The sequence below is a fragment of the Trachypithecus francoisi genome, unplaced genomic scaffold, assembly GCF_009764315.1.
Source record: "Trachypithecus francoisi isolate TF-2019V2 unplaced genomic scaffold, Tfra_2.0 Lachesis_group4, whole genome shotgun sequence".
Lineage (NCBI taxonomy): Eukaryota > Metazoa > Chordata > Mammalia > Primates > Cercopithecidae > Trachypithecus > Trachypithecus francoisi.
Window position 1 is genome coordinate 57,144,413 of NW_022681469.1, and position 23,632 is coordinate 57,168,044.

General features: G+C 42.3%; 1 protein-coding gene across 4 annotated transcripts in view; it reads right to left on the reverse strand.

Annotated features, from left to right (window-relative positions):
- The window catches only part of GSAP (gamma-secretase activating protein), a 102,278-nt gene that overhangs the window by 15,844 nt on the left and 62,802 nt on the right, over positions 1 to 23,632 (reverse strand). For 2 of the 4 annotated variants that reach the window (XM_033192964.1, XM_033192968.1), the window contains 7 exons: positions 22,251 to 22,320; positions 21,624 to 21,706; positions 18,541 to 18,594; positions 4,909 to 4,977; positions 3,662 to 3,790; positions 2,761 to 2,819; positions 2,035 to 2,066 (listed from right to left, as the gene is read on the reverse strand). In XM_033192964.1, the coding sequence (XP_033048855.1) occupies positions 2,035 to 2,066; positions 2,761 to 2,819; positions 3,662 to 3,790; positions 4,909 to 4,977; positions 18,541 to 18,594; positions 21,624 to 21,706; positions 22,251 to 22,320 (496 nt within the window). The remainder of the gene's footprint in view (positions 1 to 2,034; positions 2,067 to 2,760; positions 2,820 to 3,661; positions 3,791 to 4,908; positions 4,978 to 18,540; positions 18,595 to 21,623; positions 21,707 to 22,250; positions 22,321 to 23,632) is intronic. The other 2 variants (XM_033192966.1, XM_033192967.1) reach the window with 2 other exon arrangements.

Below are 23,632 nucleotides of genomic sequence, written 5' to 3' on the forward strand. Positions count from 1 at the left end.
AGAGGGACTTGGGCCTTCTCTTAACCCTTCTGGGATCATAAACTGAGGGAACAGGGCTCGGTGGAAGGACTGCATGGCTCCCTTCTACTTTCTGAACCTGTAGTTCAGTAGCCTTGGGAGTTACTGAGCTGAGGGGGCCAGTCAATTACTGCAGCAAATACTACTAACTGGCACAAGTTATCAGACTACAAAGGTAGCTAGGAAAAGGTGGAAAAGTGATGGAAAAGTGATACGTTAAATCAGATGGTACTTTCTCCACCATGATTTGCAATGCACACTACAGTGTAGTAGCCCTAGGGGGAGACAAACCCAGTTTTGCCAGAAAACTGCCCCAAAGCACTTCTAACATCTTTGTATTCCATTCTTTTCTTCTTAAATACTTGAGATCCAGTGCCAGGCAAAAGGGTAGAACCACCCTGCTCAGTGGGCTGGCGACTCCTTCTGGGAGGGCATAGATATCTCTTGAACCCCTGGGATAAATCTTCCCTGGATCCCACACAACCCTCGTGATTGATATGAAACAATTTAACATGTGGATCCAACAGCCCTGCATTTCACAGAATGTTCTGTTTCAGGCAGTGACATTCTTTATGGGGAACCAGTATATGCAAAGCACATGCGAGGAAAGGGAAGAGTTTCCTAAAGTGCATTAAGAGAGACTGACTAGTAGCAGGATGCAAATGGCCTTGACACATAGAGTAGCTCCATAAGCAGGCCAGGAGGGGTGGCACGACAGAAACCTCGACCAGACCAGCAACATTCCCCATTGCAAAACCCCCAGCAATGCAAGGATGGTACGCCTGAAACACACACACGCATGCCCCTGTCTGGCAGGGCAGATCCCCTGGCTTCAGGCATTGATGGCCTGGTAAGGCAGGGGCTGGTTCCTCCTGGTCTGGTCAGTGAGCCCAGGCTCTGTCAGCCTAAGCTGGATGACAAGTGCGCTGTCACAGTTCACTGTGCTGTGTGCACAGTTGCAGGAGGTGCAGCAATGCACAGTATAAAACAGTTTCCATTAGAGTCACCCAACATCCAAGCCCATAAAACAGGATTGGGATATAAAAACAAAAGCTTATTTAATGAAAGCTGACCTGCATGAGGCGTGGAAGTGTTCTTCTGGCAACTACAAACAAGCCTGTGCCTGAATATTCTCAGCATTCCCCTCCCCTGGTTTCACCTGGCCAAGTCCCCTTTGTTTATCAAGACTTAACTCACATGTCAGCCCTTTGGGGAGCCTCTTCCAACCTCCCTCCCTCTCCAGCCATCCCCGCTCCTGACCTATCCTCTCACTCCCTACACCTACGGATTACATAATATCTGTCATTTGGTTTAGAAGCCACACGTTAACATTTCTTCCTTACACACTAAGGATAAAGGAGCCACCTCAGGTACCCACATGCGCTAAGCACTATGCTAGGTGCTATCTGCATTACCCCAGTTAGTCTCATTTTCTCCTCATTCCCCTGAGGAGGACAGTACACAAATGGTTAAGTGACTTGCCCAGGAGCACTTGGTTCACATGAGGCCATGCTGGAATATAAGTCCAGCTCTGTCTAGCTCTCAAGCCTATGTTCTTTCCACACTGCTTACCTGGAAGCTCCTCATCTTTATACCTCTAGGACCTGTGTGCCCAATTTTTAACCAAAATGAGAGGCACATACAAGGCAAGACCTGGTAGGATCAGACAGCTAGAAAGCAAGCAGCGCCAAGCCAAGGGAATTGCCAAAATGCATCCTGTGGGCACAGCCAGAGGGCAGCTCTATGTGACAGGAAATAAGGAGAACCGCAAGGCGATGCATCACCCAGGGACTCTCACAGCAAAAGCACATTCAGCAGCTGTCCCCGGAGGTCCTGGCGCCTAGACAGACACGGGAAGAGCCGTGCAGCCACTCTAACAACAAGATATTAAAAGGTGCTGCCTGCACCACACTACTGGAAGTGATTTTTTTGCCAACCCACAGTGGTAGGAAGAACAGTGCTACAAACAAAACACTGACTGAAACCCAGAAGGCTTTATTACAGATCTTTTCTTACCCAAATTTCTTGCTTCTAGGTTAGAAATCACCCTACGAAGAAATTAGCCATGTTATTCACAGACAGCATTGCTTTTAAAAAATTTAAAGCCACATCATACAAAGATATCCTCCTTTAAAAATGCATAAAAACCACTGTAGAAACTGTTCTTAGGCTGCTGAAAACCTCAAAAACTTTGATCAATGTAGTGAAAGCCACATGAGGCAATTATAAAATCTCAAAACCCTTTAGTGCCAACAACGGCAATAATTTAAAACAATTGTAGCTCTCAGTTATTGAAAATAATGGGGACAGAAAATAGAACAGAGGTTGGAACGGGGCCTATACTTTTAGTACTCTGAGATGACTCATATATCCAGAAAACAGGCTTTCAAAATAAGAGCAAGCTCACTAGCCCATTGACACTTAAAAAAAAAAAAAATCAACCTAGTATTTGCCTTTCTCTCCTAAAATGCTAATAGGAAATTTCTTTACCATTTATCCATTGTAAACATCTATCCACAGGTTACAAGTCTATAAAGTTCAACATATAAGCTTTTCCCACTAGAAATTCCAGCAACAAATTCCAGAATAGGGTCCAAGTGGCTGCATTTGTGAAGCTGACAATATCATTTTGCTGGGGATATGCATCAAAAGTAAACTACTTCTGTAAAAGGTAGCAAACAAAACAAAGTCATTGTAAATGTTAACCATCTTACAGATACGATAACCTCTAATTTCACTTACTTTATTGCATTATCAAGAATATTCCTCACGTATGCCGTGGACCTTCTTTTTCCTGTTTTCTAGGAGTGAGAACACATCAGGAGTATGGAAGGTAAAGGTTTTATTGGTGACTTTTCACATCAAGGATATAATGCAATACAGTTAAGAGCATCAGATAGAAGAAATATATTTTCCAGGTAATCAGAACACCTAGATTTTTCAAAAAGTTTTAAGAAACATTTTATTCTGAAACAATTACAGATTCACAGGAAACTGCAAGTCAACTATATACTACATATAACAACACTAATCTATGTGCAGCGATACTAGAAAGAGATCCAATGTACCCTCCACCCAGTCTCCTCAGTGCTTGTATCTTACATAACTAGAGCACAATATCAAAATCAAAAATTGACATTGGCACAATGTATGTCATTCTATGTCATCTCATCATGTTTAGATTCATGTCCCACAAGATACCACCACAATCAAGATAGAGAACTCTTCGATCACCCCCAAAGATTTCCGTAGGTCACCCCTGGACAGTGAGTCACATCCACTATTCTCCCTCCAACTACCCCAACCCCTAATGACCACTAATTTGGGAACACCTAGATTTTTTTAAATCAATTTTTAACTACATAAGTAACCTGGGAACACATCTGAGACGTGGATATTAATCGTACTTCTACTATGAATGTGCTGTGTGTCCCTTAAACTTTCTGCTCTTCAGTTTCCTCCCCAGGAGAACACAGATCATAGAAGCAACTCTACCTATTGAGATCAGTAATGACAACGTTTGAGTGCCTGGCAATTGAGAACAGTGCTGCACATGGAAGCCAGCCTTATGATTTAAAGGCATCGCCTGGATCCAGTCCACTATGCCTGGCAGCTGGCTTTGTTCTCACTGACCCATTCATACCTCTTCAGAGATCAGGTTGTGCCACTCTCTCCTGACCACAATGTTGTTATAGTGGAAGTGTGGCTTGGCATACTTAACATATTCTAGGTTGGAGTTCAGTTTTTCCCAGTAGCCCTTAAAGCTGAGCACCTGTAGGAGACAAAAACATCAGTGGCCTTCAGAGGCAGGCCCAGTGGCCCAAACCACCCAGTGAGTATCACGCACGCCTTATTTCCCCAGCTCTCAGGGCCCACGTTTCTGAGTGAATACGTTCCACAGAGGATGGCATTCTAGACCCAATAGGGATTCTAAAATAGACTTAAAGAATCTTGTTTCCCCACTTCATTTTCTATCTTTTTTGTTTTGTTTTGTTTTGTTTTTTTAAACTACATAGAGAACTGCTGCTCACTTCTCAAAACCAACAGGACTTCCCCGGGCTGAGGCTTAGCAGGGAAACCTGTATTAAACACATTGAGTCATTTCCTCCCTAGAGCCCTGTTTTTATGACTTAGGTGGTGTCAACAGTGCCATGTTCACTAAGTCAAAGTTCATTAACATTTGGATAAGTAGAGTAGGCGTACTTTCCTGCTAAACTTATTTACTCCCAAGGATATTTTTTAAAACCTAGGAATCAAAAAAAGATAAAATGAACTAATTTTACATTGTCACATACACCAAAACAGAATTAGTCAGCATTCTATCTAGATCTTTGAATTACTGATATAATTGTACTACCCTGAAGCAAGAATGTATCCATTATATTCATTTTTAAATAATAAAATGCAATGTTAATACATTCTTAGTGTTGAAGGATATTCTGACACAAACCAAAAAAGGTAGACTTATGATACTTTTTGCCAAAATATGTGCATTTACAAATGATTTGATTGGGGCCAGAGATGTAATGTGTGGTCATAAAACTAAGTAAGCTATTGCCTGCCAAGGTGACAGACTTGGCTGAACTGCAAGAAAAATAAGAAAACTTAAAAACAAAAACAAACAAAAAACACCTTGATCAAGAAAAACGCCCTCATGTTAAATTATAGCACATTATTACCATTTTTATTCAAAAGACAGTCATAATTGGTTTGAAATGTATTTTGGAGTATCAGTAAAGTGAATAACATAACATTAAAACTTGCTGTTTCAGAAGACTGAAATGCCCATCCAGCCAACATCCCTCCTCCCAGAGACAGAAAAACTCTTGCCAAGAAAGTCTCATTTCCAGGGGAAAACATGAATCAGATCCCACTCCTCACTTGACTCACCTCACTCATCTTTTCTTTCCCTTTCCATTTAGTTATGATGAATGTACACTTATCCACCCTTTGGTTCTTCTTTGTATTTAAGCAAAAAAAAAAAAAAAAAAAAAAAAAAAAGACAAGACAAATCCTGTAGACGTTTGACAGAATTAGGTCCCTGACTGGAAGTCTCTAAAGCTTTCTTGCTGTCCTAATCTGGGCTCAGGCACAGGAGTGCCAAAAGCCAGAACACTAATTGGTGTTGTGGTGACATCTAGCGTTCTGTTGAGCTATTAACTCCTCCTGCTTGGCCACAGGAGTCCCACCACCCACGCAGTTCGCTCAGATGTTGCCCAGGACAGGATATGGGAGGGAATAAAGTCAGGTGCCCTCTACCTGTCATCTGGCCCCATCCCCTCAATCAAGTCAAATGCTATCCTGTTGTTAGAAGTCCCCACTCACTGCAGCTCCTAAGAAAAGATCTCGCCCAAATTACCTTCCTTCTTACTCCATTTTAAAAAATCCCTTCCCTCATAACCTTTTGGGGAGGTAGGCACATTTTTCGTAGTTTTGTTTTATTTTAAATTAACAAATAATTGTATACATTTATGTGTTGCAATGTGGTGTTTCAATACATGCATACATTGTGGAATTATCAAATCAGGCTAATTAGCATAGCCATCTGTCTGCTAAGAAGAAACAGATCAAACAGAGCTCGCCACATGTCCGTGGACAGGCTTTTGAGGGGCTCCAGCACCCACTGCCTGAATGTAAAACAGAGCATGTGTTTGTATGAGCACTCTTCTGGGGAGACGGTCTATAGCTTGCACCAGATTTTCAAAGAAATCCATGGCCTAAAATAGACTAGAGTTAGAAGGAAAAGGATCTGAATTTAAAATAAAACAAAAATTAAAACTTACATTTAAGTAAGAAATACTGTTAGCCAAACATCACAAAAATATTTTCACATGAACTTACGTCGTTTTCAGGGAGGTCATTACCTAATATAGATATTAGAATATCTATAATATCTTACAGATATTAAGATGATACAGAAAAAAAACTATGTCACTATTTGGTATCCACTACAGAAGTGATATAATTTTTCTCAGTTAAGAAATGCGGCCTGGTGTGATGGGTCATGCCTGTAATCCCAGCACTTTGGGAGGCAGAGGCAGGCAGATCACAAGGTCAAGAGATCAAGACCACCCTGGCCAACATGATGAAAACCCGTCTGTACTAAAAATACAAAAATTAGCTGGGCGTGCTCGCATACACCTGTAGTCCCAGCTACTTGGGAGGCTGAGGCAGGAGAATCACTTGAACCCGGGAGGCGGAGGTTGCAGTGAGCCAAGATGGCACCACTGTACTCCAGCCTGGCGACAGAGTGAGACTCTGTCTCCAAAAAAAAGAAATGCACAGAGATCATTGTAAGTTGGAAAGTCTATTTGGAAACCTGGAAAACAGACACAGAACAGGGGAGGGAAAGGGACTTGAGTCAGTGAAGGACAAGGAAAGGATGTTCCAGGTGGGACTCTTAGCGTGTGAGCAAAGACAGAGACTATAACATGAATTCAGGGCTCAGATCTGAGCCAGAGCATTAGAGCCAACAGCACTTCATTCTCTATAGTGAAGACAATAGCCTCCAGCATGGGCAACTCCCAGCCTCAGCTGCCCATTGGAACCACCTGGGTCTCATCCCCAATTTGATTTATTTGGCCTGGGGTGTGCCTGAGCCTTATGAGTTTTACAGGTTCCCCCAAGTGATCCTAACGTTCAGCCACGACTGAGAACAGTGAGCATGTTCAAGTAATCCTGGGCACCCCACCCTCAAACACTTAATTCAATCTATACACCTCTGGCTTAAAGGCTATATAAATCACCAGCCATCTAAAGACTTCTGATTGTGTGGTTTTAAAATAGGAGATATAGTTGAAGAGGTAGTTAGGGCCGAATCTTTGAGGGATTCTAAATGCCAAGGTGACGCCAGCATGCTCATTATCCCAGAGAATAAAAGGATCTCCCACATAACATTTTAGATGCTGTAACCCAGAATGGATGGGAGGGGAAGGGAGAGTTGAATCTGCACAATCCCATCCTAAGAGCCAAGACACACCATCGCACCACTATGCTCTAGGCTGAGCCTGGTCAAGAAACAACAGATGCTGGTGAGGCTGTGGAGAAATAGAAATGCTTTTACACTGTTGGTGGGAATGTAAACTAGTTCAACCATTGTGGAGGACAGTATGGCAATTTCTCAAAGACCTAGAACCAGAAGTATTATACCATTTGACCCAGCAATCCCATTGCTGGGTATATACCCAAAGGAATACAAATCCTTCTATTATAAAGCTACATGCACATGTATGTTCACTGCAGCACTATTCACAATAGCGAAGAAATGGAATCAATCCAAATGACCATTAATGACAGACTGGATAAAGAAAATGTGGTACATATACACCATGGAATACTATGCAGCCACAAAAAGGAACAAGCTCATGTCCTTTGCAGGGACACAGATGGAGCTGGAAGCCATTATCCTCAGCAAACTAACACAGGGAGAGAAAACTGAATGCCACTTGTTCTCACTTATAAGTGGGAGCTGAACAATGAGAACACATGGACACAGGGAGGGGAACAACACACACTGGGGCCTGTTGGGGGGTTGGGGGAAGGAAAGCATCAGAGTAAATAGCTAATGCATGCTGGGCTTAATACCTAGGTGATGGGTTGAGAGGTGCAGCAAACCACCATGACATACGTTTACCTATGTAACAAACCTGCATGTCCTGAACATGTATCCTGGAACTTAAAATTAAAAAAAAAAAAAAAAAAAAAAAAAAGGATGAACCTGGGAGCACAGGAAATCACTGTCAATCAGCTAGCACTTATCCAACAAAGCAAATACTGTACTCATCAGGAACAACAGCACCACAAAATGAAAGCCACAACCACCCCAGAAGCCCATCACCAACTACTTGAAAAGAGCTAATAAAGCTTTAAAAATAAAACACAAAAATGCTGTATAAGAAACATACCCATGCTGGGTGCAGTGGCTCACACCTGCAATTCCAGCACTTTGGGAAGCCAAGATGGGTGGATTACCTGAGCTCAGGAGTTCGAGACCTGGGCAACATGGTGAAAACCTGGTTCTACTAAAAATGCAAAAAATTAGCTGGGCATGGTGGCGTGCACTTGTAGTCCCAGCTACTTGGAAGGCTGAGATGGGAGGATCACTTGAACCTGGGGAGGCAGAGGTTGCAGTGAGCCAAGATCATGCCACTGCATTCCAGCCTGGATGACAGAATGAGACTGTCTTAAAAAAAAGCAAAGCAAAGAAAAATACCCCTGAATTAGAGACAATGTTATAAGCAATCAGATCCTCAAGGAATGACCTAGAAGCATTTTCCTATATAAAGGGGAGTTTTTTCTCTCAGGATGACCTGAAATAATTGCCAAACACAGCCCATCACAACTATTCACTAAACAAAAGAACCAGTGGGTTACATTAAGGAATTGTTCCCCATTTATTATTTGGATTGCCAATTAATCCAAAAACAAACAAACAAAAAAACTCTGTGGTACTGGTTCATCTGCAAATTACTGCCAGAAAAAAAAAAAAAAAAAAAAAAAATCTGTCTTTCATTTCCAAAAGGCCCTCTGGCTTTGGTCCTACTTCTGCTGATTAACCAGCATCTTCTTACAGAAGAGGCGGCCAGCTCAAAGAGAACCATTTCCTCTGTGTGCCAGGACTCAACTAGCACAGCTAAAGCATCATCCAATTTGGCTCTTCGTGGATCCCATCTCAGTATCAGCTTTTACTTACAGCCCAGAGAAACACAGTGACCCACCACCTCTAAGCACTGACAGAATAAATAGAAAATGTTTGTGTATACATAAAGCTAGGAAGGCACTAAACTAAGATGCTCTAAACAGGAACACTCATTCACAGGGCAAGTGATCAGAACTCCTAAGGCTGCCCACTTAGGGAAACGCATGCTGCAATTTCAAGGTCTCCCGAATATAAATGGACTTGCTCCTTATCTCGCAAAAATTTCCACTTACTTGCTCATCTGGGTAGTTTCTGTTATTTTCAATGGGTTGAATTTTTTTCTAAAAATGAAATCACTAAATGTGGCTCTAAACTATTCCATCTCACAATCAGTTTATGCCTTGAGAAAGTCAATGCTAAGCTCTTTCCCTCCTCTCAGTCTTGAGAATTAAAAACACTTGTCCCCATCCAAAACTATGAATAAGACCAGCACAGTGTAGTAGCTGGTAGAAGAGGAACAAAAACAAGAATCCTCCATCCTGGGTCTGTTCCTCAATTTCATCATCTAGGAAGTAGCCTGAAGACACCCCCATTGGTACAGAAACAACAGAAATGAAATCACTAGCCTCAAGCTCTTCTTTTTGTTTTTGTTTTTTGAGACGCAGTCTCCCTCTGTCGCCCAGGCTGGAGTGCAATGGCGCAATCTTGGCTCACTGTAACCTCCACCTCCCAGGTTCAAGCAATTCTCCTGCCTCAGCCTCCCGGGTAGCTGGGACTACAGGCGCCCGCCACCATGCCCAGCTAATTTTTGCATTTGTAGTAGAGACGGGTTTCACCGTGTTGGCCAAGCTGGTCTCAAACTGCTGACCTCAGGTGATCCACCCACCTAGGCCTCCCAAAATGATGGGATTATAGGCATGAGCCACCGTGCCCAGCCAGTATCATCTTATTTTTTTAATCTATGCTAATCTACCTCTAATTAGTATTTTTTTGTTGCATCATAAAAGTAAGGTCTATGGTATCCACTGGCCTCACTATAATTAACTGTTCCAGAAAATATGTGCAAACTGAACTTTGGGAAATCAATATTTCCCACATAACCAACTAACACTGCTATTGATGCTACATCTTTGTCAAAGCAACAATTTTTAAAAATTGCAAACTATTACATTGTAATTATACCAATACTTCAGACAGCTAAAAATCTTTTTATTTAAGTGATCATGGTTGTCTGTACTGTGGGGGTCAAGTCTTTTGTGCTTTTATGTCTTTTGTGCTTCACTAAGCAATTAATTACACTCATGCTCTGCCCAATTAAAACTTTGTGTTGGCCGGGCGCGGTGGCTCAAGCCTGTAATCCCAGCACTTTGGGAGGCCGAGACGGGCGGATCACGAGGTCAGGAGATCGAGATCATCCTGGCTAACACGGTGAAACCCCGTCTCTACTAAAACTACAAAAAACTAGCAGGGCGATGTGGCGGGCGCCTGTAGTCCCAGCTACTCTGGAGGCTGAGGCAGGAGAATGGCGTAAACCCGGGAGGCGGAGCTTGCAGTGAGCTGAGATCCGGCCACTGCGCTCCAGCCTGGGCGACAAAGCGAGATTCCGTCACAAAAAAAAAAAAAAAAAAAAAAAAAAAAAACTTTGTGTTTTGTTTGTGAGGTGAAGTCTTGCTCTGTCACCCAGGCTGGAGTGCAGTGGCGTGATCTTGGCTCACTGCAACCTCCACCTCCCAGGTTCAAGGAATTCTCTTGCCTCAGCCTCCCAAGTACTGGGGGTTACAGGTGTGCACCACCACACTCTGCTAATTTTTGTATTTTCTATAGAGACAGGGTTTCACCATGTTGGCCGGGTTAGTCTCGAACTCCTGGCCTCAAGTGATCCACCCACCTCAGCCTCCCAAAGTGCTGGGATTACAGGTGTGAGCCAGCGCACCCAGCCTAAAACAGTTTAACACCAGTGAAAAAGCAGATAAGTTTCTGAATGGAGAGCAGCCCAGGTATAAACTACTCTTCTACCAGTTGCTCAGGGGCATCAGACGACTGATAGACATTGGCAATGACACCCTCACATCTGAGTGGCCATAAGTAGAAACGAGCAGTAAGTTTTTTGTCCTTCCCAGTTTCCGAGTCAGGTAATCAACAATCTCTAACAAGTGATTAAACACACTTCAGACGTCCAACTTAAAGACTGTGGTAAAAATATCCCATTTCTCCAGTTGTATCATGCTCATCTTTATACTTATATTTATTTTCCAGTTTTAAAAATCCATACATGCTTCCTGTGGTTGAATAGTTTTAATGGTTTTTCTTCTCATAAAATGAAGGGCAGGCCAAGTGTGGTGGCTCATGTGTGTAATCCCAGCACTTTGTGAGGCTGAGGTGGGATAATCCCTCGAGGCCAGGAATTTAAGATCAGCCCCAGCAACATACCAAGACCCTGTCTCCACAGGAAAAAAAAAAAAAAAATTAGCCAGGTTTGGTGGCGTGTGCCTGTGGTCCCAACTACTTGGGAGTCTGATGTGGGAGGATTGCTTACGCCCAGGAAGTCAAGGCTGCAGTGAGCCACTACAGCAACACTGCACTCCAGCCTGGGTGACAGAGGGAGACCCTAAATCAATCTATCAATCAATCAATCAAAAATTTTAAAAAATAAAAATAAAATCAAGGGCAATTTTTAGCCTTTTATGAAAGTTGCCGTTTCCCTACAGCAATCCATAGTTTACAAAGGGATAAAATCATTCTTAGGAAGGACACTGTTAATGACATTCCTTTTAAGGCAAGCACCTTGTTTCAATATATTTCCTGTTTAGTGTTTTTAAAATGACTTTGAGAACTATTTATAAGATGAGGAAGTCCTTTGTCTCTGTAAGGAAGATTTTCTGATTTAACTGGTTTATCCTGCCCAAGATGTTCATATAGGTCTTAGTCTGTTACAGCAGCTACACCAAAATACCATAAACCAGACGGCTTATCAGCAAATTTATTTCTCACAGTTCTTCAGACTGGAGTGCCCAAAATCAGGGTGTGGTCAGATGTGGTGTCTGATAAGGGCCCACTTCCTAGACTGCCATGTGTTCACTGTAACCTCATGCGGCGGGAGGGCAAGTTGGCTCTGTAGGGTCTCTTCTATGAGGGTACTAATTGCAATCACCAGGGCTCTGCCCTCATGAACTAATCACCTCCCAAAGGCACCACCACCTAAAACCATCACCTTGGGGGTCAGGACTTCCATATAAGAATTCTGAAGAGATATAAACATTCAGACCATAGCAATATCACAATTCATTAAACATTTATACAGTGTTCCACTTTATACTAAAAGGAAGTGCTTCAGAATGCAGAGACAACAGGAGGAACGTACCTATCTAGTTCCCACACATACACCCCTACCCCTTTCCTCCCTTGACTCCTTATCAGGGCACTCATCTACTAAGGCAAAAAGAAGTAAGTGTGGTCAGAGTAAATAGGATGGGTCCCTTGAGACTCAAAGAAAGACTGTGGAAGCAAGCACACACTCTTAGGTAATTTGTGATTCAGGTCATGAGTGTCCAGAGCCACCTCCTATTGGGTAAGTATGGCAAGAACAGTCACATAACTGGGACTAGGGAGAGAGGAGCTGAGGGTGGGACATGCTCCTGCAACCAGCTTCATCCCTCTATAATTAAGTTGGGACTTGGGATAGAAGAAGTAGGTTAAAGGTGAAGGCAGCAGCTTGGAGTGAGTGAGTGGTATTATGCAAGCAGACATGAGGAAACAAATGAGAAACAGCAGGACCAGGTGTCTTGGGAATGAGAATCTCCTGATTAGAGTCTCGCATGCTGAGCATTTGGGGTGTGTGGAGCTGGTCAAACCAAACCCAGTACTATCTTCTCCTGAGTCCAAGGCTAGTCTCAGCAATATACCTCTGCCTTCCTTGATGGATCACGGCTACGTGCAGAGGGTCACAGAGAGATCTACAGTGCCTCATATCCTTGGTATTAATAACTACTAGCACATGAGTACAGGTGGAGCCAAAAGACCTCCCAAGCATGCGTGGAAATGGTGAGTGGGAAACAACTGTCTGCAGAGCCAAATATGACAGCTCTGGGTAGAGGAGAAAAACATGAGGAGAAAGAGGGAATGTAAAAGGAGGACAGAAACATATGGAAGACATAAAATACCCCATTTTACACACACCCACACATGGAAAACAAACAAGCCAGTGCAAAAAAGGAGTAACTTTGTTTCTAAGCAAAGCTAAACCATATTCTTAGAAAACCTAATAGGTAAAACTTAATAGGACCTTTCCACCACTTTTATACTTAACTTTTTAAATGAAAATACACAACGTTGATAAGGTTGTAGTAAAACTGGTAAACTCATAAATCCCTTGTTAACGTAAATTAGCCCTTGTCAGGCCTCTGAGCCCAAGCTAAGCCATCATATCCCCTGTGACCTACAGTATACATCCAGATGGCCTAAAGGAAGTGAAGCATCACAAAAGAAGTGAAAATGGCCAGTTCCTACCTGAACTGATGACATTCTACCATTGTGATTTGTTCCTACCCCACCTTAACTGAGTGATTAACCTTGTGAAATTCCTTCTCCTGGCTCAGAAGCTCCCCCACTGACCCACTGACCACCTTGTGACCCCTGCCCCTGCCTGAAAGAGAACCCCCTTTGACTGTAATTTTCCACTACCCACCCAAATCCTACAAAATGGCCCCACCCCTATCTCCCTTCACAGACTCTCTTCGGACTCAGCCCGCCTTCACTCAGGTGATTAAAAAGCTTTATTGCTCACACAAAGCCTGTTTGGTGGTCTCTTCACACAGACGCACGTGACATTTGGTGCCAAAGACCTGGAACAGGAGGACTCCTTCGGGAGACTGGTCCCCTGTCCTCGCCCGCACTTCCATGAGGAGATCCACCTATGACCTCAGGTCCTCAGACCAACCAGCCCAAGGAACATCTCATGACTTTCAAATCGGGTGGGCGGTCTTTTCACTCTCTTCTCCAGCCTCTCTTGCTACCCTTCAATCTCCCTGTCCTTCCAATTCCAGTTCTTTTTCTCTGTAGTAGAGACAAAGGAGACACATATTATCTGTGGACCCAAACCTCCGGTGTCAGTCACAGACTCTGGAAGACAGTCTTCCCTTGGTGTTTTAATCACTGCGGGGAGGCCTGCCTGATTATTCACTCACACTCCATTGGTGTCTGATCACCATGGGGACACCTGCCCACATTCACCCAGGCTTGGTGGTGTGTGCCTGTGGTCCTGGGGTCATTCACCCACATTCCCTTGGTGGCAAGTCAATTACAGGGACACCTGCTTTGGCTGCTCGCCCACATTGCAGCCCAGGGCTGCTCACTACACCCCACTTCTCTCTGTGTCTCTACCCTTTTATCTGTGTTTGCCTCCTTCACTATAGGCAACCTTCCACCCTCCATTCCCCCTTCTTCTCCCTCAGCCTGTGTTCTCAAAGACTTAAAACCTCTTCAACTCTCACCTGACCTAAAACCTAAGCACCTTATTTTCTTCTGCAACACTGCTTGGCCCCAATACAAACTCAATAATGGTTCTAAATAGCCAGAAAACAGCACTTTCGAATTCTCCATTTTACAAGATCTGGATGATTTTTGTCGAAAAATGGGCAAATGGGTCTGAGGTACCTGACGTCCAGGCATTCTTTTACACATTGGTCCCTCCATAGTCTCTGCTCCCATGTGACTCATTCCAAATCCGTCTTCTTTCTCTCCTGTCTGTTCCTTCAGTCTCCACCCCAAGCTCTGAGTCCTCTGAATCCTCCTTTTCTACAGACCCATCTGACCTCTCCCCTCCTCCCCAGGCTGCTCCTCACGAGGCTGAGCCAGGTCCCAATTCTACTTCAGCCTCTGCTCCCCCACCCTATAATCCTTTTATCACCTCCCCTCCTCACACCTGGTCCGGCTTACGGTTTCATTCCATGACTAGCCCTCCCCTACTTGCCCAACAATTTCCTCTTAAAGAGGTGGCTGGAGCTAAAGGCATAGTCAAGGTTAATGCTCCTTTTTATTTATCCAACCTCTCCCAAATCAGTTAGCATTTAGACTCTTTTTCATCAAATATAAAAACTCAACCCAGTTCATGGCCCATTTGGCAACAACCCTTAGACGCTTTACCGCCCTAGACCCAGAAGGGCCAGAAGGCTGTCTTATTTTCAATATGCATTTTATTACCCAATCTGCTCCTGACATTACATAAAGCTCCAAAAATTAGATTCCGGCCCTCAAACCCCACAGCAAGACTTAATTAACCTCACCTTCAAGGTGTACAATAATAGAGTAGAGGCAGCCAAGTAGCAACATATTTCTGAGTTGCAATTCCTTGCCTCCACTGAGAGAGAAACCCCAGCCACATCTCCAGCACACAAGAACTTCAAAATGCCTAAGCCGCAGCAGTCAAGCATTACTTCAGGACCTCCGCCCCCAGGATCTTACTTCAGTGCTGGAAATCTGGCCACTGGGCCAAGGAATGCCCACAGCCCAGGATTCCTCCTAAGCCGTGTCCCATCTGTGCGGGACCCCACTGGAAATCAGACTGTCCAACTCGCCTGGCAGCCACTCCCGGAGCCCCTGGAACTCTGGCCCAAGGCTGACTCCTTCCCAGATCTTCTCAGCTTAGCAGCTGAAGACTGATGCTGCCCAATCACCTCAGAAGCTTCCTGGACCATCACAGATGCTTTGGGTAACTCTTACAGTGTAAGGTAAGCCTATCCCCTTCTTAATCAATACAGAGGCTACCCACTCCACATTACCTTCTTTTCAAGGGCATATTTCCCTTGCCTCCATAACTGTTGTGGGTATTGACGGACAGGCTTCAAAACCCCTTAAAACTCCCCTACTCTGGTGTCAACTTGGACAATATTCTTGTATACACTCCTTTTTAGTTATCCCCACCTGCCCAGTTCCCTGATTAGGTCAAGACATTTTAACTAAATTATCTGCTTCCCTGACTATTCCTAGGCTACAGTCACACCTCATTGCCGCCTTTTCCCCAGTTCAAAGCCTCCTTCACATTCTCTCCTTATATCTCCCCATCTTAATTCACAAGTATAGGACACCTCTACTCCCTCCTTGGTGATGGATCATGCACCCCTTACCATTCTATTAAAACCTAATCACCCTTACCCCGCTCAATGCCAATATCCCATTCCACAGCACACTTTAAAAGGATTAAAGCCTGTTATCACTCGCCTGTTACAGCATGGCCTTTTAAAGCCTATAAACTCTCCTTACAATTCCCCCATTTTGCCTGTCCCAAAAACAGACAAGCCTTATAGGTTAGTTCACAATGCCCATAGCCTTTGTTACAGCCTGCTGTTATAATATTGGGTGTTTGAGGTTTCGGGACCAGGACTAGTCTCAGGAAACTCTCTCTCTCCTGCTTTCCTTTCACCTGCCCTAAGGCAGGACTCTCCCCCAACCACCACTCCCCACCACCACCCCCTGCCCCACCCCCCTACCTTTCTGATTGTGGATCTCAAGCCCCTCCCCTAAGAGTGCCCCACCTCATACCCTGGAGGAAAGGAATGCTTCCATAAAAATCCCAGAAGACTAGGTTGGGGAAGTTTCCCCATAGCTGAACAGGTGGAGGTTCCTGGAGGGTGGTGAGTCCAAAGAGGGCATGGAAGCTCCACGCCCCTTCCTCCATACCTTACTCTATGTATCTCTTCATCTATATCCTTTGCAATATCCTTTATAATAGGCCACTAAACATGTTTCCCTGAGTTCTGTGAGCCACCCCAGCTAATTAATCAAACCTAAAGAGGTTTCGTGGGAACCCCAACTTGAAGACAGTTGGTCAGAAGGTCCAGAGACCTGGACTCACACCTGGTATCTGAGGGTGTGGAGGGTAGTCTTGGAGACTATGCCCCCCATCCTGTGGGATCTGACACTGTCTCTGGGTAGGTAGCATCAGAACTGAATTAGAGGGCATCCAGCTGGTGTCTGCTGCTTGGTGCGTGAGGAAAGAATTCCCACACATTTGGTAACAGAAGTGTTTTTCTGTGTTGATGATTATTGTTGCAGTGCAAGAGAGGGAAAACACAGTTTGGACAGAGTTTTTCCTCACACACTTATTAATTTAAAATAATAAAAATAAAAAGACACTGCCATTCAGTGGAATCCTATGGAGTCATTAGAAATTATAAGTTTACATAGCAACATGAAAAAATGTTTACAGTAACATAATTTCTAAAATTTATCTAATGTCTCTAGATTACAATTACTACTGGGTAAAATATGCATACCTATAACAAAGGCCAAGAGGAAATGGGGGAGAAGAGACAGTTGGTACATTAGGAACTATAGAATTGTGGATGATATTTCTTTCAAAATTTTTCTTCACTGGTTTGTTGTCCATTAAAAAATTATGGTCCGGCATGGTGGTTCACACCTATAATCCTAGCATTCTGAGAGGCTAAGGCAGGAGGATGACTTGAGGCCAGTAGATTGAGATCAGCCTGGCAACATAGCAAGATCCCATCTCTACAAAAAAAATAAGAAAAAAATAAGAAACTGGATGGGTGTGGTGGCTCATGACTGTAGTACCAACTACTCAGGAGGCTGAGACGGGAGGATTGCTTGAGCCCAGGAATGAGAGATTTTAGTGAGCTATGATCATGCCACTGCACTCCAGCCTGGGCAACAAAAGGAGACCCCATCTCTAAAAATAAAATAAAAACACATTATGGATTTGGTAAGACTAGTGGAAAAGGCAGAAACAATAAACAATAAATAAAATGAAAGGGTGGAATCTTTTAAAACACCTTTTAAACTATTAACAAAACCTTTCTTTTCTCTTCATCTTCATACGTTAGTAGGACTTCACAGCAGCCCCATGCTTTTGCCTGGAAACACAGATCATCAGTCTATTTTTAAGGGATTCTTCTTAAGACCAAAACCTAGAACCACTAACCTGGGCCCCGATCTGCCCTCTCCCGCCCGCAGTGATTCACTGTGACCTCAAATGCCACAGCCTTCCCCCAGCTACCCAGGCCTAGCTTGCCCTTCACAGATACAAAAAAATCAAATGGAAATAAAAGGCGTTAGCACCCGGAGCTCCCTGCTGCCAGAAGTTGAGCGTTCCCAGTCTACATCAAGCTATGATTAACAGGAGGCAATGCCAAATGCCAAAAACAACAAAGGAGCTTCAAGGAAACTGTGCTAAAATACTCCCCCTAGTTTTAACAACATACATATTCTTTTCTACTCACTCCACCCCATTCTCCTATGGTACTCCGAAACTATTCTGAAGCCACCAGGTTGCAGAAAGACACTAACAGCTACAGCTTAATGTTCAGAGGTTGATGGAGACCACATAGAGGGCCAATACAGATCACTCTTGAGAAACAAAAAAGCTGTTTTTAGAACCAGAAGGAAATTAGATAATCCTAGCCCACATCACTTAATGGTTTTAAGACTGGAAATTCTGTGTGTGTGTGTGTGTGTGTGTGTGTGCGCGCGCGCGTGCGCGTGCACTCATTTTGAGGGAGTAACAGTTGTGCAAATAAAGTAAAAGCAGCTACCAGCCTCTCTAAAGATCATCTACCAGACCTCCCTTAGTATAGCCCGGCCTGAGGCACAGTGGCAAGTGCTAGTTTTGGAAGGTTTAAGTTGAGCACCGTAATTCTCTTCTATCTTCAGGAAACTACCTTCTTCAAAGAGCATTGCTGAGAATTGCCATACTATCATACTCAGTGATCACTCACCCATGTAGGAAGGATTCTCCAGAAAACCCACCCTATTGCCTTGCCCTCCCTGCCCCAGCCAATTTGCAATCCCTTTTGGAACCACCATAATACTCAGGCAGCAGAGCTTTAATCATGTATCTGTACTTTTGTTTCTTGCTGTAAGGGACCTACCTTCATAAAAGGCAATGCAATGTCTTCTGTCACAAGAGTTATTCCAGGAATTTCCTATAGTGGGGAAAAAAACACATACTGCTGCTCATTGTATGAATTACCACTAGCTCAAGCTTTCAGGGAGTGTTTTCTGCACAGAGAGAAGCTAAGGGCAGCTTCCAGTTTCTAACCTCTACTTCAAATAAACCTTGGAGCACATAAATAACAGTGAATATAGCCTAGCCTATCTCTTGCCTCCAGAAGGGACATATTCTTTAAAGTCACAATTATAATAGTTGGCAGGGTCTCTAAAGGAAAGGAAAAGACAATTACAAAGAAATAGAGAGCAAATAGGGTATTTTTATACATTTCTATTAAAGAACAAATGAGGCAAATTATGTTTGCACCAAATGTAACGATAAAGGGGAAATGTTTCATTATCAATACTCCTTCCTCTCTTCTTTCACTTAAATGTATTATAGTTGGCCCCTACCTCACTAGAAGGAACCAAGACTAATGGGATTCTTGCATGACTTGGCTGGATAACTGTTCTGTACCTCGTTGTCCTCTGTAATTTCAGAGGTAAGAGCTCCCCATAAAAAAGTTTCTGCAGCAGCCAGGCGCAGTGGCTCACACCTGTAATCCCAGAACTTTGGGAGGCCAAGGCTGGCAGATCACTTTAGATTAGGAGTTGGAGACCAGCCTGGCCAACATGGTGAAACCCCGTCTCTACTAAAAAACAAAAAAATTAGCCAGGCATGGTGGCGGGTGCCTGTATTTCCAGCAACTCAGGAGGCTGAGGCAGGAGAATCGCTTGAGCCTGGGAGGTGGAGGTTGCAATGAGCTGAGATTGTGCCATTGCACTCCAGCCTGGATGACAGAGCAAGACTCCATCTCTAAAGAAAAAAAAAAAGTTTCTGCAGTGCTATCATCATGGTAAATCTGAAAGGTGAACAATTCATTTCAAGAAGGGCAAATGATAGCATTCTGCTAACTAGTGAGCGTTAAAACAGAAATTTAATGAAATGATAAACTTTCAAGATTGCCCTTTATTCACTATTACTTTGAAAAGTGTATCTGTATGTTAATTATGTAAGTAGCCTCTCATCTGGTCAAATAAGCTTCCATTTCCTTAAAAAAAGTAGGTTAAGTATATAAGAAAATATTTTAGGAGATGTAATGTAGAAATAAAAATTGGTATTTGTCTAGAATTTAAATGACCGAGATTTTACTGATACAGAATATTCCTGTAAAAAAAGGGTATCATAGTGACAGAGAAATAAATTTTCAGAACATGCAAACAACTAAGTTCTTCATTGTGATGGTTGAAAGCCATGATAAGAATCTATTGTGAGCTTCATTTATCACTACAGAGGATACCTCAAAAAAAACATTACAATTTCATTACGGTTTTAGGTTATAAATAGCATTTTAAAAGAGATATAGTTGCTTGCAAAACATAATTCAGGATTATCTATGTGTAAGGGCATCATATTTTCTATTATCTTAAAAAATCCAAGTCAGCTGTCTCCTACAAAAGTGTGAAGTCCATGTTTTCTCCTGTGGCAACTTTTTATTAAGGTTGTAGCATTAAGAACATTTGCAGATTAGAGAAAAATAAATGATTTACGTCATAGCTAATGATAAGCATAGACTCATAGATTTTTCAAGATTAGAAGAGATCTTTAAGGTAACCTAGTCCAATCACAAGAAGTTTAAAGCAACATGGCAAACTCCAAGATTCGTTCAGTACAGAGAGGTTATAACCACAGGTTTCTTTATATGGCTCTTCTTGTGGGACTTACTGATGTCATCCTGTGCGTGTCCACAATAGCTGCTCCGCCCTGCACAATCTTGAGAAGTGCAAAAGGGAAGCATTACCCTCAAGGTGATATTCTCACACCACATCCAGTTAACATGTGGCTCAGTCTTTTACCACAACCCTGGGAACCAGTGGTCCCAACTGCCTCCTGGACACTTTGAACACAGGACATAACAGCAGGGGGTTGGTAAGGGAGGGAGCAGAGATGTGCATTTCCTGACTCCAGGGTGGTGTAACCTGCAGACTTCCTGTCGTATGACCACAGGGTCTGCATGTCTATTCACATGTGTTCCGAAAGAAAAAAGTGGGCGCCTAGAGAGGGAACAAGCTCAGGCCTTTCCCTTAAATTCTAAGGTGAGGCATAAAAATCTAATAACTATGACAGTAAAAGACAAAGAAAAGGACTTTAGGAAAGCACTGCCACTGTGCATACCAAAAATTTGGAAAGTAATCAAACACACTTGATACATCTTTTTTAAGGACTATACTTAGACAGGGTCTAAACATAAAGTATCACCATTTATCCTAGTACATCTTTTCCTATGACTGTGTTAAATTCGGCTTATTTTTCCAAATACCTTTTTGACATAAACTTCTGCCTCAAAAGCAAGCATGTAGTTCTAATATCTAAATAAGAAACAAGTGGCAGAACTTTTTCAGGCACAGCCTATGCATGGTTTTCATTTGCTGGGCCAGCAAAGCTTTGTCTACTGTACCATATTCAAGAGAAAATGAGCAGTGTTTTAGCTCAACACATCCTGATTTAAAAGGAGGGAGTCTGAACCGACAGGGAGAAAAAGTCAGTTGGGGTGAGTGTGCCTAAGATTGCTGACTTTTACTGATCCTGAAGCTCTAGAGTTATTACAGATTTTTTAATAGGGCGGGAAAAAGAGGTCATGAAGGTCCTTATCTACCAAGTATAATAGCAGCAATCCATCCATTCCTCACTTACATAAACCTAGTACATATCGTAATCCACTCTAGTCACATAGAAAATAAAAATACCATGATAGAGGTTTAGTTCTGCCTGGTAACAGGAAGAATAATAAATACCCTGTGTATCTGCTCCTTCGATTTTACTGTTTTTATACAAATACTTTTGGCCAATAGCAGGGATTCGCTATTACTTTTCTGCCAAAAAAAAAAAAAAAAAACTCAGTTATTTATCAGTCAAAACAGTAGTGAAATCACGACCCTGATGACTATAAGAGGGGTGTCTAACAACTGACCCACAACTGGGAATTGATTTTATTTGCACACTGCATACACAGTGTTAACTTACTGTATTCCAAGTGAGCACTGAGGAATGTGGCAATAGTTTGTCCACGTTACTTGTCTCTGAATATACACTCCAATATGAAGAAGCTGAGTAGATTTTTTTTAAATGGGGGAAAAAAGATGTGGTTTAATAAGATGATGACAGCATTGTAATTCAACCAAAACAAGCAAACCAACAAAGTTCTCATTGTCTTATCCCTCATCCACAAAACGGTAACCATTATGATTTTATCTACTGACTAAAATGTTCAGGTTCTGCTTTTTACAATGAGAACAATAACTTAGTACTATATCTACCCAAATGACATTATGTCACTTCATACGAAACCAGCCAACACAAAATTGGGCTAAGAAAGTTACATCTTACTGGGAAAAAAAAATCACTAGTAAGGTTATAGAATCAAGATCCTATCTTGTATCTCATCAATCTCTGTACAGCCATAGATTCTTAGAAAACCACAAGAGAATGAAATTTAATTAGCTGCTGACTAGGATAGTTTTTTTTTTTTTTTTTTTTATGTGCTCCTAAGCAGCATTTGGACAGGTTGAGGCATTCATTATCAACTTACTGCTTTCCCTCAAGCAAAAAGGTCAAGTATTCAACTTAAGGTACAATATCAGCAACACTTACCAATTATAAATTCCTGAATGAGGTCAAATGAATGGCAGGCAGAGACATTCTCAGAAATCCATTGAATAATCTTTAAAAAGTCAGACAAAAGTCTGTTGGTATTTAAATCTGCTCTCTGCCTCCACTACCAAAGAAGTACAAATATACATGAAGCTTTTGCATTCCATAGCTATTTTAGAATTGCCTAAGAATATACTCACTTCTACACTATCTTCAAGATACATAATGCAATTCTGGGTAGGTAAAACAGCATATTATAAGTGAGATCCTTTTCATACATCTTTTAAATAAATCTCCTTGGCTGGGAACCAAATAAACGTTCTTCAACCTAACGTTTGTGCAAGAATAGGTCATGTTATAGCAAAGCACCAGTGGAAAGAGCTGTGGGATCCAGGAAAAAAAGCAAAACAAAACCACTAGGCTTGGAGGCAGCAGAGCTGGGTGTGAATTCCAGCTGGGCCTCAGTGTGAATACGGACACACCAGTTAACCTTTGTGAGCATCACTGTACTGTCTCCCGAGGAGGGATAATTCCTGCTATACCATCAACTCTCTCATCTCCATAATCATCCTCACCTGCTGGAGGAATGTTTGCCATCTCAGCACTGACAGATAATATAAGACACGCCTAGCTATGGTGCACACTTGCACTTCTGCTCCTACCAGTAAGCTGTTTTATTCAAAACCTGTTTATGCTATTGTACTTATTTTCAAAATCAGGTAATACAATATTACTATAGACAAGTAAAATGTGGATGTAGAAAGTGTCATTGGGTCAGTAAAAGTTGAATGTTTTGGAAAGAGTCAAAGGCATGTCTTTAAAACACTAGAAAACTAGGTTCAGGGGAAACAACTAAAAAAGATTGGATAAAAAATGCCTGGTATACACAGATTGCTTTGTAAGCGTCTTTAAATTACTGTATCCTTAGACATAAAAATTTTTAAAAAGTAACAGGAAGTTAGAGGTAACTCATTACTAGTGCTTTTATGCAAGAAAAATGATCTTGCACTTCAATTAGCAGATGCACGAAGAAAGGCTTGAGTCAAAACATGGGTGAATAATGTACATTTTAATGTTTTAGGTTAAAATAAAACATCTAATGTCTCTTTTTTTTTGTAGTTAACCAGCCACTCATTGATCTTAACTACATCTGATAAGGAGATTTCTCTGACTTCACAAGATAGCTGTAAAATAACACAGGAAGTGTGTGGATAAACTTAATAAACTCTAATGTGAAATACAAATGTAAGCTATTTTTATTATAAATGTAATAAATAGCTGCCACAGATTTTAGTCCTTTTGATAATTATAGATCAAACACAGACCAGGAAAAAAAGTAGATATTTAAGAAGCGCATTATTTATGGAGCTCTTCATTGAAAT